Source organism: Pantherophis guttatus, chromosome 2 (genome assembly GCF_059756535.1).
Source record: "Pantherophis guttatus breed Tessera chromosome 2, ASM5975653v1, whole genome shotgun sequence".
In the NCBI taxonomy this organism is placed as follows: Eukaryota; Metazoa; Chordata; class Lepidosauria; order Squamata; family Colubridae; genus Pantherophis; species Pantherophis guttatus.
The window spans coordinates 276974233-276988857 of record NC_142064.1 but is presented as its reverse complement, the minus strand read 5'-3'; the positions used below and the strand labels follow the sequence as shown (position 1 = coordinate 276988857).

The 14625-nt window shown below is 43.9% G+C and overlaps 2 protein-coding genes and 1 pseudogene across 4 annotated transcripts in view; 2 read left to right on the top strand and 1 right to left on the bottom strand.

The window, feature by feature from the left end:
- Positions 1-425: 425 nt before the first annotated feature.
- On the top strand, positions 426-4385 carry LOC132712352 (zinc finger and SCAN domain-containing protein 12-like). Of its 2 annotated transcripts, XM_087884567.1 has the most exons (3): positions 426-1141; positions 2930-3043; positions 4165-4385. In XM_087884567.1, exons 1-3 carry the CDS (start codon positions 800-802, stop codon positions 4213-4215), a joined length of 507 nt encoding a protein of 168 aa, XP_087740693.1. In that variant the 5' UTR covers positions 426-799; the 3' UTR covers positions 4216-4385. The 2 variants fall into 2 exon arrangements, 1 of the variants encoding a protein (XP_087740693.1); XR_015731805.1 differs by lacking the exon at positions 2930-3043 and having other exon boundaries at positions 426-2869.
- On the top strand, positions 4234-12465 carry LOC148115959 (uncharacterized; annotated as a pseudogene). The gene is made up of 2 exons (XR_015732009.1): positions 4234-4238; positions 4597-12465. The product of XR_015732009.1 is annotated as an uncharacterized LOC148115959 (transcript).
- Positions 7771-14625, bottom strand: part of LOC117670028 (antigen peptide transporter 2-like) — a 21263-nt gene continuing 14408 nt past the window's right edge. Inside the window, exons 8-12 of the mRNA XM_034424885.3 lie at positions 12871-13059; positions 11855-12028; positions 10182-10341; positions 8781-8917; positions 7771-8408 (exon numbers count right to left, since the gene is read on the bottom strand). Of these exons, the coding sequence (XP_034280776.3) occupies positions 8217-8408; positions 8781-8917; positions 10182-10341; positions 11855-12028; positions 12871-13059 (852 nt within the window). The 3' untranslated portion in view covers positions 7771-8216. The remainder of the gene's footprint in view (positions 8409-8780; positions 8918-10181; positions 10342-11854; positions 12029-12870; positions 13060-14625) is intronic.

Below are 14625 nucleotides of genomic sequence, written 5' to 3'. Positions count from 1 at the left end.
CTAGTGAATTGTGATTTCACTGAACTAGGGCTGCATAATATCTTGGTTTACATGTAGGTAGAACCTGGCTAAAGGGAAATCATTAAACCTACGAAAAAAAGAAAAACATTTAGTAGCAAATTTATACACACACACAATATATATTATAGTTATATTATATAATATATATACTATTAAACTGTGGGTATATGTGTGTATACACACACACCTTACACAAACACCTTCCACCTATCCCAGGAACGCATCCACATTTCCAAGGGAATTCCGAGACAAAAAGAAATCCCAGACGTAGACAAGCTGCAATTAAACCAATTTCCAATCAAGGCCAATTTCTTCATTCCATCCCCCGCTCAGCGTCTGTCGTGCCCCTCATCCCCGTCCCCAGCCTCATCCCTTCTCCACACACTCCGCGTTCTCACCCTTTCCCCGCCTGTTCCCGAATACCGAGTTCCAATTGTTTTCAACGGTCTGCCACGAACGGAGCACGCGCAGAAAGTCCGTCAGTGCTCGCTGCTCAGGAGAGGCGGTGGGTTGCAGTGAGTGGGGTGGGGGTCTCTCTCGCCCAGGACAGGAAAGGAGGGTTGCGTGCAGCGGGGTGGGGTTTTTTTTGCCACTCTAGGAAGCAGCGTTGTCTGACCCAGGCTCTGAGGGGCCGGGAGGGCGCGGGAAATTTTGGCGGGAACGATTTGCAATTGCTCTGCTGAGGCGCAGAAACTCTGAGGGAGCGGAGTCCACTTTCTCTCCTTCTGGAAACCGGGGAAAGGGCGGGGAGTGGGGCTCCGCAGAAGCCAGAGACCGAATGGAAGCCCGGGGGTCTCCGGCGGTGGGAGAAGCGGCAGCCCCCGCTGCTCTTCAGGTCGGGAGCGGCGGCGGCGGGGAAAGCTGCAGCCCGAGCGGCCCCCCCGAAGGGTTCCGTGCTCTTTGCAGCCGCCTGCACCAGCTATGCCGGGGGTGGCTGCGGCCCGAGCGGAGCAGCAAAGCCGAGATGCTGGACCTGGTGGTGCTGGAGCAGCTGCTGCCCCCGGAGCTGGCGGGCTGGCTGAGGGAGTGCGGGCCGGAGAGCTGCGCCCAGGTGGTAGCCGTGGCCGAAGGCTGCCTCCTCGGCCCCGCAGCCGCCCCGAAGCCTGGAAAGGGGCGGCAGGTGAGAAAAGTCAACCGTGGGACGTTAATGTATTTCGCAGCCGCTGTAATAAATCACAACCACGAAGAAGTCGTCGGAAGATTTTCAGCAATTCCTAATATTTTGGAACTCACTGAATCTTGAGGCAAATGCTTCTGTTTCACATTGGTGAAAATCCCATGGGAGGAATTAGTTCAGATACTGAAAAGTTATATTCCTTTATTATGTTTATAATTTCTTTTGTTTTGGAGAAAGCAGCAAACAAGGAAGGCCAAAAAAGTTATTAAATAAAAGATGAAAGTTATGTTTAGATGGTCCAAATCGAACTTCCCTAGTATTTGAAATCATATTAAGGGGCAAAAAGATGGAGAGCCCTTTTAACCCCTCTTCAAGGTTTTTAAAGGCTTTAGTAAGCACAGTCGCTAGAGAAAGCAATTATATACAGTAAAATATTTTTCCAAATCATAGCTTGAATATAGTTGTCCCCATTGCTTGGTTTCAGCATAACTAATTATAGAGGTGCTTTTTCTGGAGGCAACTGGACTTCTTGTTTTTTCTTTGAAGACGTTTCATTCCTCATCCAAGAAGCTTCTTCAGCTCTGTCAGGATAGTGGGGAATGGAAGGATTTATATTCCTTGCAGACAGCTAGTCATTTGCAGCCTTTTAGAGCACTGCGTCACATTGTCATCACGTGACACACGTTTTGTGATGTTTTTTCGTGAGGGTGGGCGTGGTCTGTGTTTGACGCATTCAGCCTGCAGGCTGCCAGTTTGACATCCCTGTTTTAGAGCATTACTGAAGCCCTTGGAGGTTTATCTGTCTTCAGGGCACCTGAGTAGTGCTCCTGGTTCCTGTAGTCTGCAGTTTTTTCTATGGAAATCCAATGGTATGGAATCCCACACCATTCAAAGGGTGTTCATCCCAAATTGTTAAAGTTTAGAGATTCTCAGTCATCCAGGTCATGGTTGTCCCAAAGGACAACTGGAGGCAACGAGTTCTTGGGGTTTTTTTTTTTGTTTTTTTGAAGACTTCATTTCTCATCCAAGAAGCTTCTTCAGCTCTGACAGGATAGTGGGGAATGGATAATTATAGAGATTAGTGCAAGCATCAGGTCAGCCACCATGACAAAAATGATTGCCGTTCAGGCGCCCTGCTGAAACATGGTTTAGCATTTGTTCACTGAAAGCAGTAATCTTATGAGAAAGGCCCATATTCTTATTTGATCAAGAAGATCTCAGGATAAGAGATTTCAGGTTATGGTCAGATTATGAGGAATGTTGCATACTATTGCATTTGTTGTTTCCCACTACAATTTGATCTTTGTCCAAAATACTATTTTCAAGAGATGTGTTTTAGCCCCCAAAGCACCTCCATTTTCATCCTAAAAATCTCCCTAAATTGCCAAGTTGGTGATATCCCCACTGCAAGAGGCACAGAGAAGCCACCCCAAAAGGAAGGGAAGATCGATCCTGTCTTTCTAAAGAGATAATGGCCCACAAATCTAAAGGAAAAACAGGACAGGATAGAACAAGCATAAATATATGCACAAAGGGAAGGCCACACCTAACAAGTGAAGGAGAGGAGATAAACAAGCAACTCCTGATTAGAAGGAAAAGAAGAAATAAAAAGAAGCAATTATGCATTTCACAAAAATGGCAGGCCTTTATCCAGAAACAGCCACCCACCAAGCAGGAGTTTTCAAGTTATCTCACTTTTACTTGGGTTGGAAGAAGATAGACAGGAGAAAGGTAAGACAAGGACATGATTACTGTCATTTGAAAGTGGATAATAAATCAAACTTGTTTCAGTTACAAGAGTCATTGATGTGGGAGATCTCAGCAGAACTCCAGGAAACAGGATATCGATCTAATCCATCTGAAGAGATTCTTTTCAGGAGGATCCATCTGGGGCCAACTTGTCAGGTAAGTGCAGGTTTCTTGTGAGAACTTTAAATTCCTTCCTTTCATGAGTTAGTTTGCCAACCAAATGTTGAGTGTGTATTTGAACCTGGTATCCCCACAGAATGATCCAGTGAGTTTCACTCATTTAACTTTCAAGGTTGTTTTGGGGATGAAAATGAAGGACAATTCACAAAAGTCTTGTATTAGGAAGTGTAATTTATATGTTGGAAGAGATTAATATTTCTTAATAGTTATTAAAAGACTTGAAAACAAATTAAAAAATAAAAGCCATGAAGTGAAACAATTATATGAATGCTTCAGAAATATGCCAATGTAAATCCTTAAAAAATGAATCACTTGGACAGATTTCTCATGTAAAAAGCCTAAATCAAATCTAAATGGGCATAGCAGTAAAGCTATTGGTCAAATGATTTGACAGAGGAAGAATGGGCACTGCTGGATTCTGGCCAGAAGGCCTTGTGCAGGAAGGTCATGCTGGAAGTTTCTAGGAATATCACCGCTCTGTGTAAGGACCTTCTTTGCTCTGGGTTCCATTCATTGGGAAAGATGTTTTAACTGGAAGGTAAACAGGGAAGATCCATGTGTTCAATTGCATATGGTGGTCAGAACTCTACCTGGCCACTACCTGTAAAATCTTTCCTAATCTCAGGAAAAGCAGGGTCAGAATGTTTAGTGTATAGCTAATATCCAGTGGAGGAGCCACAACTGCAAAAAGCCCCATACACTTCCTCTTGATTCCCTTCAACCCCCAGGGCCGCTGGATCACAAAACAGAAGCACTTCATGGGCAATTTTGTCCAAGGTTGTCACTGTAGCCACTGTTCTAGAACACAACTAATGTCTTGGCAGAAATCTGCACCATAGCTCTGGGGGAAAAGGCTTTAGACACTCCATGGAAATGCCTGTTGACCTTTCAACAGCAAATCCTTGATCTGGTTCAGGGCTGAAAAATCCCTTGGCTGCCACCAGAGCCTCCTAGGTAACAATTTGCACCCAATATCTCCTAACTTGATTTCTAGGCTCAGGCTCAAATAGGCCTATTTTTGACAGGGAAGAAAGACACACCCCTTCTCCATCATTGTAAATTCTAATGAGAATTTCTATTTTATTTTTTCCAAGCAGGTGATGGTGATGGACTGGAGTATGAGAATGACAAGCAGCCAAGGTTACTGACATTGCAAAGAGCAAATCATGAAGTAGAAGAAGTTATGTTTGGCTATCAAGGGGATCCACAAATGCAAGAGAGAAGCCATAGAGAAGTTCTTCACTTGTCTTCCTGTTAAAATCCCTGGCTTCTTTACCCAGCAAGATCAGAATGGGAAGAGAAAGAAAATACGGCAAAAGAGAGAAAATGAATTTGAATTACATGAATATAGCAGAAACCAGACTACAGGAACTCTATAGCTCCAGGCAGCATAGAAAATGCATGAATCATTCCTTCTTTTTTACTTTACCTAAAATACTACATAGAAAATACAAACCACGTGTGTTTGTAAAATTTGGAATGGATTGTAATCTAAGACAAAAGATGAAACTGTATGAAGTGTGAAAAAGTTTCAGTAGCAAAAGTAATCTTAATCGCCATCAGAGAATCCATAGAGGTGAGAGACCATATAACACTCTGGAGTGTGGGGAAAGATTTCATCAGAAACAGCTTGTTCATCATAAAAGGATCCATACTGGAGAGAGACCTTATAATTGCGTGGAATGTGGAAAAAGCTTTCGTCAGAAAACAAAGCTTATTTATCATAAAAAGATCCATACTGGAGAAAGACCTTATGTGGAGTGTGGGAAAAGCTTTCATTGGAACATAGAACTTATTCATCATAAGAAGATCCACACAGGTGAGAAACTAAATAAATGCCTAGAGTGTGGAAAGGACACACTCTTACACAGAAAGGACAACTAGCTTGTCATGAAAGGATCCACACATGGGAAACACCTTATAAATGCCCCGAATGTGGAAAGGGCTTCAATAGAAATGCTTATCTGACTTGCCATCTGAGGATCCACACGGGAGAAAACATATAGTTGTAGGGGGTGTGGAAAGAGATTCACTGAGAACAGAGGACTTGCTTCTCATCAAAGGATTCACACAGGAAACAGACCATATAAGTGTTAGGAGTGTGAAAAGACCTTTTTTGGTGACAAAGACCTTACTCATCACCAAAGGATCCACAAAGGGGATAAACCTTATAAATGCCAGGAGTGTGGAAAGAGCTTTTTTGGCAATAAGGATCTTATTCGTCATCAAAGGATCCATACAGGAGAGAGACCTTATTCATGCATAGAATGTGGGAAGAGCTTTACTCAGAAAGGACATCTTTATTACGAAAGGATCCACACAGGAGAGGGAACATACAGATGTATGGAGTGTGGAGAGAGTTTTATTGACAAGAGAGATTTTACTCGCCACCAAAGGATCCACTTTGGGAAGAGATCATATAAATGCCGGGAGTGTGAAAAGATCCTTTTTGTCAACAAAGACCTTACTCGCCACCAAAGGATCAACACTGGGGAGCGACTATAAATGCATTGAGTGTGAAAAGACCTTTACTCAGAAGGGACATCTTACTTGCCATGAAAGGATTCACACAGGAGAGAGATGTGATCTCAGCAAACCGGTTGTTAAAACTGATAGGATCCCACCACTGGTTAACACAGAAAAACTCTATGTTGTAAAATATGAAGCAGCTATACATTGACATCTTTGGCACCAGTGAATTGAGATGACTGAGGTTGGACTCCTTTGCTCAGGCAATTTCGCCATTTTATTAGGATATGATATATAAGAACTGATTTTGTGTTTATAGCCAAGAAGTTATCTTACCTCCCACTGCACATTTACCTTCTCAACCAGGAAGCCATCAAGTGCTGCTACTTTCCATCTTGAAAGGATCACCATCAATTTGTTAGGCTCCTCTTTTATCTGAGTGTCCTAAAAGTGATCCATATTTTTAATGAACAGCTGGAAAACAGGACTGATTAGACAAGCAGTTCTACCCTTTGCTTGCCAAGTGCAGGTACTGTCTGAGAAGCTCCTCAGCCAGACTTTAAGAAATTAATTGTGGACTGTTTTCATCCCTCCAGGGGCTTAACAAAACTTTCCCTTTGCCCCCACGGGGCAAAAGTATTCATAGAGTGGAAGTAAGTAAGGGAATATCAGATTAGTCCCATAATAGCAACTTATTTGTGCTGGCAATTGTTCCTTACCATTCCTGCTTCTGGAGGCATTTCAAGGAAGAAAAGTCTTCAATTTTGCAAGTCCTTGAACTTATTAATACATTCTTATTAACTGCAATCCTTCTAGTTTCCTTTGTGTATTTTTTGCGGTATCTGAAACCCACCATCATGGTCAGTGGTACCCATATTTCAGCCCAGCTAGGTGGACAAACAGCCCAGAGGGTCAATTTCTTAGTGTTTTTTTAGGTTGTGCAGCCTCTTGAAACCCAATCAACTCCTGAAAGACTCGAGCAGCCAGGAACAACCAAGCAGAAAAGGCCAAAAAAAAAAAAAAAAAAGTCAAGAGGATTGACATGGGAGAAAGTCCAAGAAACAAAAATGCACAGTGTGGAAAGGACTAGTGTAAATTACTCTGATTCACCATCTCAGAATCCATACAGGGAAGAAATTATATAAATGCCTGGATTGCGGGAAGAACTTTACTTGGGACAATTTAATTCTCATAAAAGGATCCACATCAGGCAGCAACCATATAAATATGGTATGAGAAGTGACTTACTTAGAATAGCTTATGAGTCATGAAAGGATTCACACAAGGGAGGAACCATATAAATGTAGAGTGTGGAAACAGCTTTGCTAAGAAGGACAACTTGATTCTCAAAGAGGATCCACACAGGTGTGACCATACCTTTACTTTTTACCAAGGGATCCATACAGGAGAAACCATATAAATCTATGCAATGAATTTTAATTTAAAAAAAGTTCTGCCGCCAGAAGTTGTGGGTGCTCCAACATTGGAGGATTTTAAGGAGAGATTGGCAACCATTTGTCTGAAATGGGTTTGGCTGCCAGAATTGGAGACTTGCAGTATTCTCTGGCAGGAAAAGAACGAAGCTGAAAGATACAGCAGACCATATTTTGCTCTGATTTCTTTTACTCCAGTGAAGGTTTCAGTTATTTTGTAGCTTTGCTTGCAACTACTATATTTTCTTGTTGATTACAGTATGTAATTAAAAATAACTATTGCTTTGCACAATATATTATTTCAACTACCCATTGTTTAATTGCCTTCCAGTCCATGAATCCCTTGCTCATGGTTTGTTGCCTCAAAACTCAGCTTAACTGGGAAGTTGAAAAAAACTCCTCTGAAAGGAGTAATAGCTAAACTACTTTTATGTTGCTGAGAAAAACTGGTGTTTGAACTAGTCTAGTGTATAGATGACTGATTGAGTGCCCTCAAGTCAGTCTCAGCTCTGAAATACGTGTATTTGACACTCTCAAATACGTATCTGGATCTTCAGGGCTTCCCTTCCCTTCAGTAACTGAACCCATTCCCCTTGCACTGGTCATCCACTTCTCTTTCCTTCTACCTTTTCCCCCAGCACTAGAGCCTTCTCTAGAAAGCTGGCTCTTTGCATAATATGTCCAGTATGCCTTCCAGTAGTACAAATTCAAATGATGCAACCATTTTGTGGTATTCTCTAACCACACTACTAATTGAGACCAACCTATGTGACTTGCATCCACATGCAGATTTGCTAGAACTAAAAGGGATCACACAGAGACTTTATTTTGTTAAATAAACAGGAAATCAAGTTTCTGCAACCAATATTAAAAAGTGTGACAAAAGACCAAGTTGTACAAAAAGGTATCACATACTAAATTTAAACAAAGGAAAAACTAGGGCATTGGTGCATTTGCTAAACAAAAGAGTTGCTTGAAACAGGATTGTGCATCTTTCACTACAGAGTTTCCAGGGCCCAAGTTGCTACTTAACACCACATGAATTGTGTCCACATTAGAAAGACAGCCTCTTCTTCCAAATGGCTGCAATTCAACAACCCTTGACAGGCCAAGAGCTGCTAGACAGGCCAGCTTCTGGGTCACTCCCCAAGAGAGTGCTGTTGTCTATTTTCCCAGCCAATCATGCATTTGACATCTACAAAAGCAGTGGATCCTGTGGCTGACCATTTCTCTTGCAACTTGGGAAATTACTCCGCCTGAGTCCTTTCCACCAGTCTGTAGTAGGGGCCTCGTTGGTCCATCAGCTCTGCGTGAGTCCCCTCCTCCACAACTTCTCCTCCTTCCAGTACCACAATCTTGTCTGCGTTCTCCACCGTCTGCATCCGGTGAGCAATCACCAACACCGTCCGGGTCCTACTGTTCTGCACAGACCGCTGGATCTGGAAAAGGAAGCAATGATCCAGAGTAAATCCTGAGCTCCTTAGAAACACTAGATAGAAACTTCCTCACATTTCCACTGAAAAGTGCTTCTCCAGCACTGCAATAGTTTGGCCCCAAACCTTTTGCAGTCTGGAAAACAATAAAAACCAAATGAAGGCAAATATGTATGATCCAGGAGAATGTCGCAAGACCCACTCTAGGTCGGTTACTGGAACCAGAGATTTAGTAAACTTGGAAAAAATACTTCCAGTCAAATAAACCCAGTTTTCCTATGCTGTCACCTCACAAAAATTCAGATTAAGCCTTTCAGCGCCCTGAACTACACCAGCCAAGGTTCACTCCCAGCCCCCTCATGGATCCCCCGCACTCACTGCAGCGTCACTCTCGGGGTCCAAGGCACTCGTGGCTTCATCCAGCACCAAGACCTTTGGGTCACGGATCAGGGCCCGGGCGATGGCCAGCCGTTGCTTCTGCCCGATGGAGAGCTGGCCCCCCTTCTCCCCCACCTCTGCAAGAAGGCAAGCAAGAAGGACAGAGAAGATCAAAAGTGAAGTCAAGGCCGACCAAATCTTGTTTCCCTAAAGGGGGGCAAAGCCATCAACTGAAGAACAAGGCAAAACTTGAAGCGCAACACTCTCTGAAATGGGAGGGACACACCGCAATTTGTACAGCCGAGTCCTATTTTCAGTGCAAAAGATCTAGAGGAGAGGAAAAAAACCCTGCACTTTTTAACAATGGTAGAAGAGATTTTAGGACTTGTGATTTTTGACACGGCACAACAGTGCAATCAGCTCTTTGAATTCTCTTTTCCACAATAGTGGTTTAATGATATTGCTACAGTTAGAATAATCAGTGTAACCTGGAGCTTTACAGATAGTCCTAAAGTTACAAGAGCAACTGTCAGGAATTTTCATTGCTAAGCAATGTGGTTGTAAGGTTGATGTTTCATGCCCTTAGTGCAGTGCAGTGCAGTCAAGGGTTTAGTGAAGCCAATCCACACATTCCCAACTGCCATTGTTAACATAATGCCACTGGTCATTAGGCAAGGATCTCCTTGCCATTACCTGCCAGTTTCTCACAAAGTCAGGGGGTTGGCTACAGGTATTTGCAAGTCCCAGGAGGCTCACAAGCAGGCTGGCAGGCAGTAAGTGGCTGATGTCAGGGGTTGAGTTGGGGGGGGGGTTGCAGCAGTGCAGGTGAAGCCTTTTGGATGTGGGTTGGGGGAAGATACACAGGCAGCCTCAGAGCCATACTACACTTTTTGTGCCCCAGAATGTCTGCTGCCAGGCAAGGAAGAGAGGGTGTATGGCCGAAGCAGCACATGTCTCACTTTGTGAGTACTGGCATCATTCCTGCCAGGTGGGGGAGACTTATCCCACTGACTTGTGACCTTTCCCACAGCTTTCCCATTGACTTTGCTTGTGGGAAGGTGGCAAGGAAGATTGCAAATGGTGATGCACTGCTTGTAGGGCACTGCAACTATTGTAGGTGCAGTGGTGGCCAAGCACCCAGATTGCGATCACATGACTATGGGGGAGGGGGCAAAATTCAAGAACTTCAAGGATTACTTGCAACCTCCATTTGTTCGGCGCCACTGTAATTTGGAATGATAGCCGAAGGAATGGTCCTAACACAAGGACTACTGCATATATTGCAACAAAGCAATCAGGATTTCACTTCAGACGAGTCAAGAATTAGGACCGGTGGGTTTACCAGGAGGAAAGTAAGGTTTTTATGGGATGAATCAAGGGGGGGGGACGGATTTTGCCCACCTGCATCAAAGCCTCCTTCCAGTTCATGGATGAATCCCAAGGCATCAGCTTCTTTTGCTGCTCTGCTCACATCTTCCTCTCTGCAGCCTTGTAGGCCGTAGGTGATATTCTCCCTGATGGACCCAGAGAATAGGACAGGCTCCTGGCCCACCAGTGCCACCTGCAATTGAACAGGGAGGCCTATCAGGACAGGGCTGGGCTGAGAGAAAAATGCCACTTTGCAAGGTGGGGCTGGGTGACACTCAAGGTGCAGCAGTTTCAGAGATAAGGTTCACTATGTCTCCCAAATGTAGACCTTGACCTATCTGTTCTTCTCTTCTTTGGAGGCAAAGTGGCAACATCCAATGCTTGGTTTTGAAAACTAAGTAGGATCAAACTTGGTTGTCACCTGGATGAATTCCAGGTCCATGGCTAGACTAGGGAGGTCACCAAAAACATATCACATCGGAGGGTGTGTATGTAACCTTTATACTGTCGCCAGAGAAACTGTATGGCCACATTCATAGATCACAGGAGATTCTAATCTTTTTTCTCAGGATATAAATCACATGTGCAGAATATCCGGAATGTTGCACCTTTTTACCTATCAAGGAACATAAGAAATCAAAAGCCTTTCGTTCCATGCATCTTTTACTACCTTCTGCAATGAGCAGATTTGAACAACTTTGGAGATTCCAAGCCCCAAATTGGTGGCTTCCGAAGTTGCCTTAGCAACACTGCATTCACTTTTCTCTATCGGAGTTTTGGATATCAGCCACACCATTTCTGAAAATCAGAGGCTCTTTCCACTTTTTTTGAGGGAGGAACAACATAAAAAATGCAGTCTTTGCCAGAAAAAAATTAGAAGCACACAAAGAAACCTGCAATGCATGTGGTGAGATGGACAGCAAACTAACAAATGCTCTTAATAAATAAATGCTCTTAAACCCCAGACAATTCCAACCATGACCTTCTAATATTATGTGGTCCTGGCTATTCTGCATTGTCCCTCTCCCAAAGCCTATTGATATAAATAAGATGATAGATAGACAATAGATAGATGATATAGATCAGGGGTGTCAAACACACGTTGTCACGGCGGTGTCACATGACGTATCGGACTTTTTTCCCTTTTGCTAAACTGGGCATGGGGGTGGCCAGCGCGTGATGCATCTGGCCCACAGGCAGGGACTTTGACAGCCCTGATATAGATGTGTGGTGTGGTCCCCCAGCAGCCTGCGGAGCTGGCAGCAGAATCGGACAGTGAAGAGGCTGGGGAACATGGGCCAGTCCTGGAGTCTGGGGAAGGCTCGGATGAGGGCTCTGCGTTGGAGGCAGAGATGGGGTCAGGGCCATTTGGGAGTTATGTGCTGACTCCGGAGTCTCCGCTGTCGGACATCAGAGAGGCAGAGGAACAGGGGAAGCCTGTTCCTAGTGCGCACATGCACAGAGCTGCTAAAAGGCAAGAGCAGTTAAAATAAAAAAAAGGGGTTTTGGGGACTAACTGTGCTTTTTACTATATCAGTAAGCTTAGGTCAGAACAACATGCTTAAACCCCAGACAATTCCAACCATATCATCCATATCATGTGATCCTGCCCAGTCTGCATCACCCCTCTCCCAAAACCTCCCCAAGTGTAACCCTTCAACCATCAAAGAGACACCTAGGCCTGCAAGTGATAAGGACTCCCTCACCTGCCTATGGAGATACTTGTGCTCATATTTCCCAACTGGGACTCCATCCAGCAGGACCTCCCCGGATTGGGGTTCGTAGAAGTGCTCTAGGAGGAAAACACAGCTGCTTTTTCCGCTGCCATTCGCTCCTACCAATGCCGTCAGTTCCCCAGGGCGGAGCTCAAAGGAGACATTCTATTACAAAGAAATACAAATGTGAAATGAAACGAATATACAGTGTTAATTAATGTTATATTCAGATCCCACAGTCTCGGTCTCGGACAGTACAGGTAGTCCTCGGCTTACAACCACAATTGAGCCCCACATTTTTGTTTCTAAGAGAATGTTGTTGAGTGAGTTTTGTCCTATTTTACAATTTTTCTTGCTACAGTTGTTAACTGAAACGGTTAGTAACACGGTTGTTAAGTGAATTTTGCTTGTCAGGAGGTTGCAAAAGGTGATCACATGACCCCGGGACACTGCAACCGTCCTAAATGTGAATTAGTTACCTAGTGTCTGAATTCTGATCATGGGGATGCTGCAATGGTCGTAAGCATGAAAAACAGTCATAAGTCACTTTTTCACTGCTGTTATAACTTTGAACAGTCACTAAATAAACTGTTGTACGTTGAGAGGTACCTATACAGAAACTTACTTCATCTTTCAAAAAACCTTTAAAATCTTAACATTCTTTCTTCCAATGTTCTTTATTAACGTTAAAGGAATTGTGATTACAACTGCATTTGAGTGATGTACTGTACTGGTGGCATGGTGGCACAGTGGTTAGAATGTAGTACTGCAGGCAAACTTTTCCCACAGCCATGAGTTTGATCCTGACCATCTCAAGGATTACTCAGCCTTCCATCCCTCCGAGGTCGGTAAAATGAGGACCCAGATTGTTGGGGGCAATAGGCTGACTCTGTAAACCGCTTAGAGAGGACTGTAAAGCACTATGAAGCGGTATACAAATCTGCTATTGCTACTGTTAGGGTGTCATGCAAAGCCACCCGGGTGCCTTCCAGCTTGCCATACGGTACCTTCAGGACCTGGATCTCAGGGCAGGAGGGATAGCAGAAGGAAACATTTCGGAAGGAGACACGTCCGGGGAGGGATTTTGGAGACAGCGTCCCTTCTGTGCGGACAGATGGCTCCCGGTCAAGATATTCAAACACTTTCTCTGCAGCGCCCACATTGCTCAACGCATCCCCGTAAGTGTAAATCAGGGCCTGTGGGAGGAAAAGGAAGGAGCAGCAATATTAAGAGCTTATTATTATCTTATTAAACATAAGAGCATCTGCAAAGGGAGGAATACAGCTGGATAGCAGTATTACAGTATTTGACAAGCTGCCACAAAGACAACAGGGTCAACTTGAAAGAAGCTACCTCGGGGAGAGGATCAACTTTAATGATATGCACAAGTCCAACCAGACTCCTGTTGACCTCACAGATGTGTGTCCCTGCAGTTTTCTTCACAACAGTGCAAAAGAATCTGGCCTGTGCCTTTGGTGAGAGGTTTGTAAGGATTTCCCAGTCCAGCTCTCTGGACCTTAGGATCCCTAGATGGTTTCCTATCCAACTAACCAGGCCAAGCCCAGCTTTCTGAATATACAGAGCAGATACGCTGCCTGCTGGGTGAGAAAGTCCACAGGGAAAAAGGGAAAAACTTTTTTTCTTTATAGTGTATCTCATGCAGTGGTGATATGTAAATTTGTTATTACCGGTTCTGTGGGCGTGGCTTGGTGGTGCTGGGGTAATGTGACTGGGTGGGCGTGGCCAACCTTTTAGCATTTTTTCTACAGCCTCTTCGGCTGAAGAGGTTATAAAAAAATGCTTTTAAAAGGCTCTGACGATCCCGGCTGAGCCACGCAATCATCAGAGGCTTTTTTTTTACTTTTAAAAGCATTTTTTCGGCCAAAGAAAAAATGCTTTTAAAATTTTTTTTAAAAAAAAATCTGATCACGCGGCTCAGCTGGGCATTGGGGGGGGAACAGGGATTTTTGCTACCGGTTCTCCGAATAACCCACCGCCATAGCTACCGGATCGGGTGATCCGGTCTGAACCAGGAGCATTTCACCCCTGATCTCATGGCTGTTTCAAGCACTTTTTGAAAGCAACAGAATTCTAGAAGATAATTGCTTTGCTCCCTGAAGATGAGCTTCCAGTTTCAGCCTAGACTATCTTCAATTTTTCACTTGCAACTTTGTGCAAATTACTGGTTTCTGTTCCCAAAGGTTTAAAGTGGCAATAAATTACTTTTAAAAGAGAACCTATGGAAATCTGGTTTGAAATCTGGAATGTCTTCCCACTCCTTATAGAGATTCCCAACAAAATCAATCCCTTTGTAAATGCCCCCAAAGCAGTGGTGAAATGTAAAATTTGTTACTACCGGTTCTGTGGGCGTGGCTTGGTGAGGAGGGTAATATGATTGAGTGGGTGTGGCCAACTTTTTTTTTCTTTTACTTTTAAACCCATTTTTTCTATAACCTCTTCGGCTAAAGAGGTTGTAAAAAAATGCTTTTAAAGCCTCTGACGATCCCAGCTGAGTCGCGCGATCATCAGAGGCGCTTTTTTTTTACTTTTAAAAGCATTTTTTCGGCCAAAGAGGTTGTAGAAAAAATGCTTTTAAAAATAAGAAAAAGCCTCTGATGATTGTGCGGCTCAGCTGGGCAATGGGGGAGGGGCAGGGATTTTTGCTACCGGTTCTCCGAACCACCCGCCTCCATCGCTAACGGATCAGGCAATCTGGTCTGAACCGGGAGCATTTCACCCCTGCTCCAAAGCCATATTTTTTA

Bases quoted from the DNA above. Each gene is read 5' to 3' on its own strand.
- LOC132712352 (XM_087884567.1), top strand. From the start codon at position 800: ATGGAAGCCCGGGGGTCTCCGGCGGTGGGAGAAGCGGCAGCCCCCGCT. The intron at 1,142-2,929 runs GTGAGAAAAGTC...AACTTGTTTCAG, and splicing joins AGCCTGGAAAGGGGCGGCAG to TTACAAGAGTCATTGATGTG. The intron at 3,044-4,164 runs GTAAGTGCAGGT...TTTTCCAAGCAG, and splicing joins ATCTGGGGCCAACTTGTCAG to GTGATGGTGATGGACTGGAG.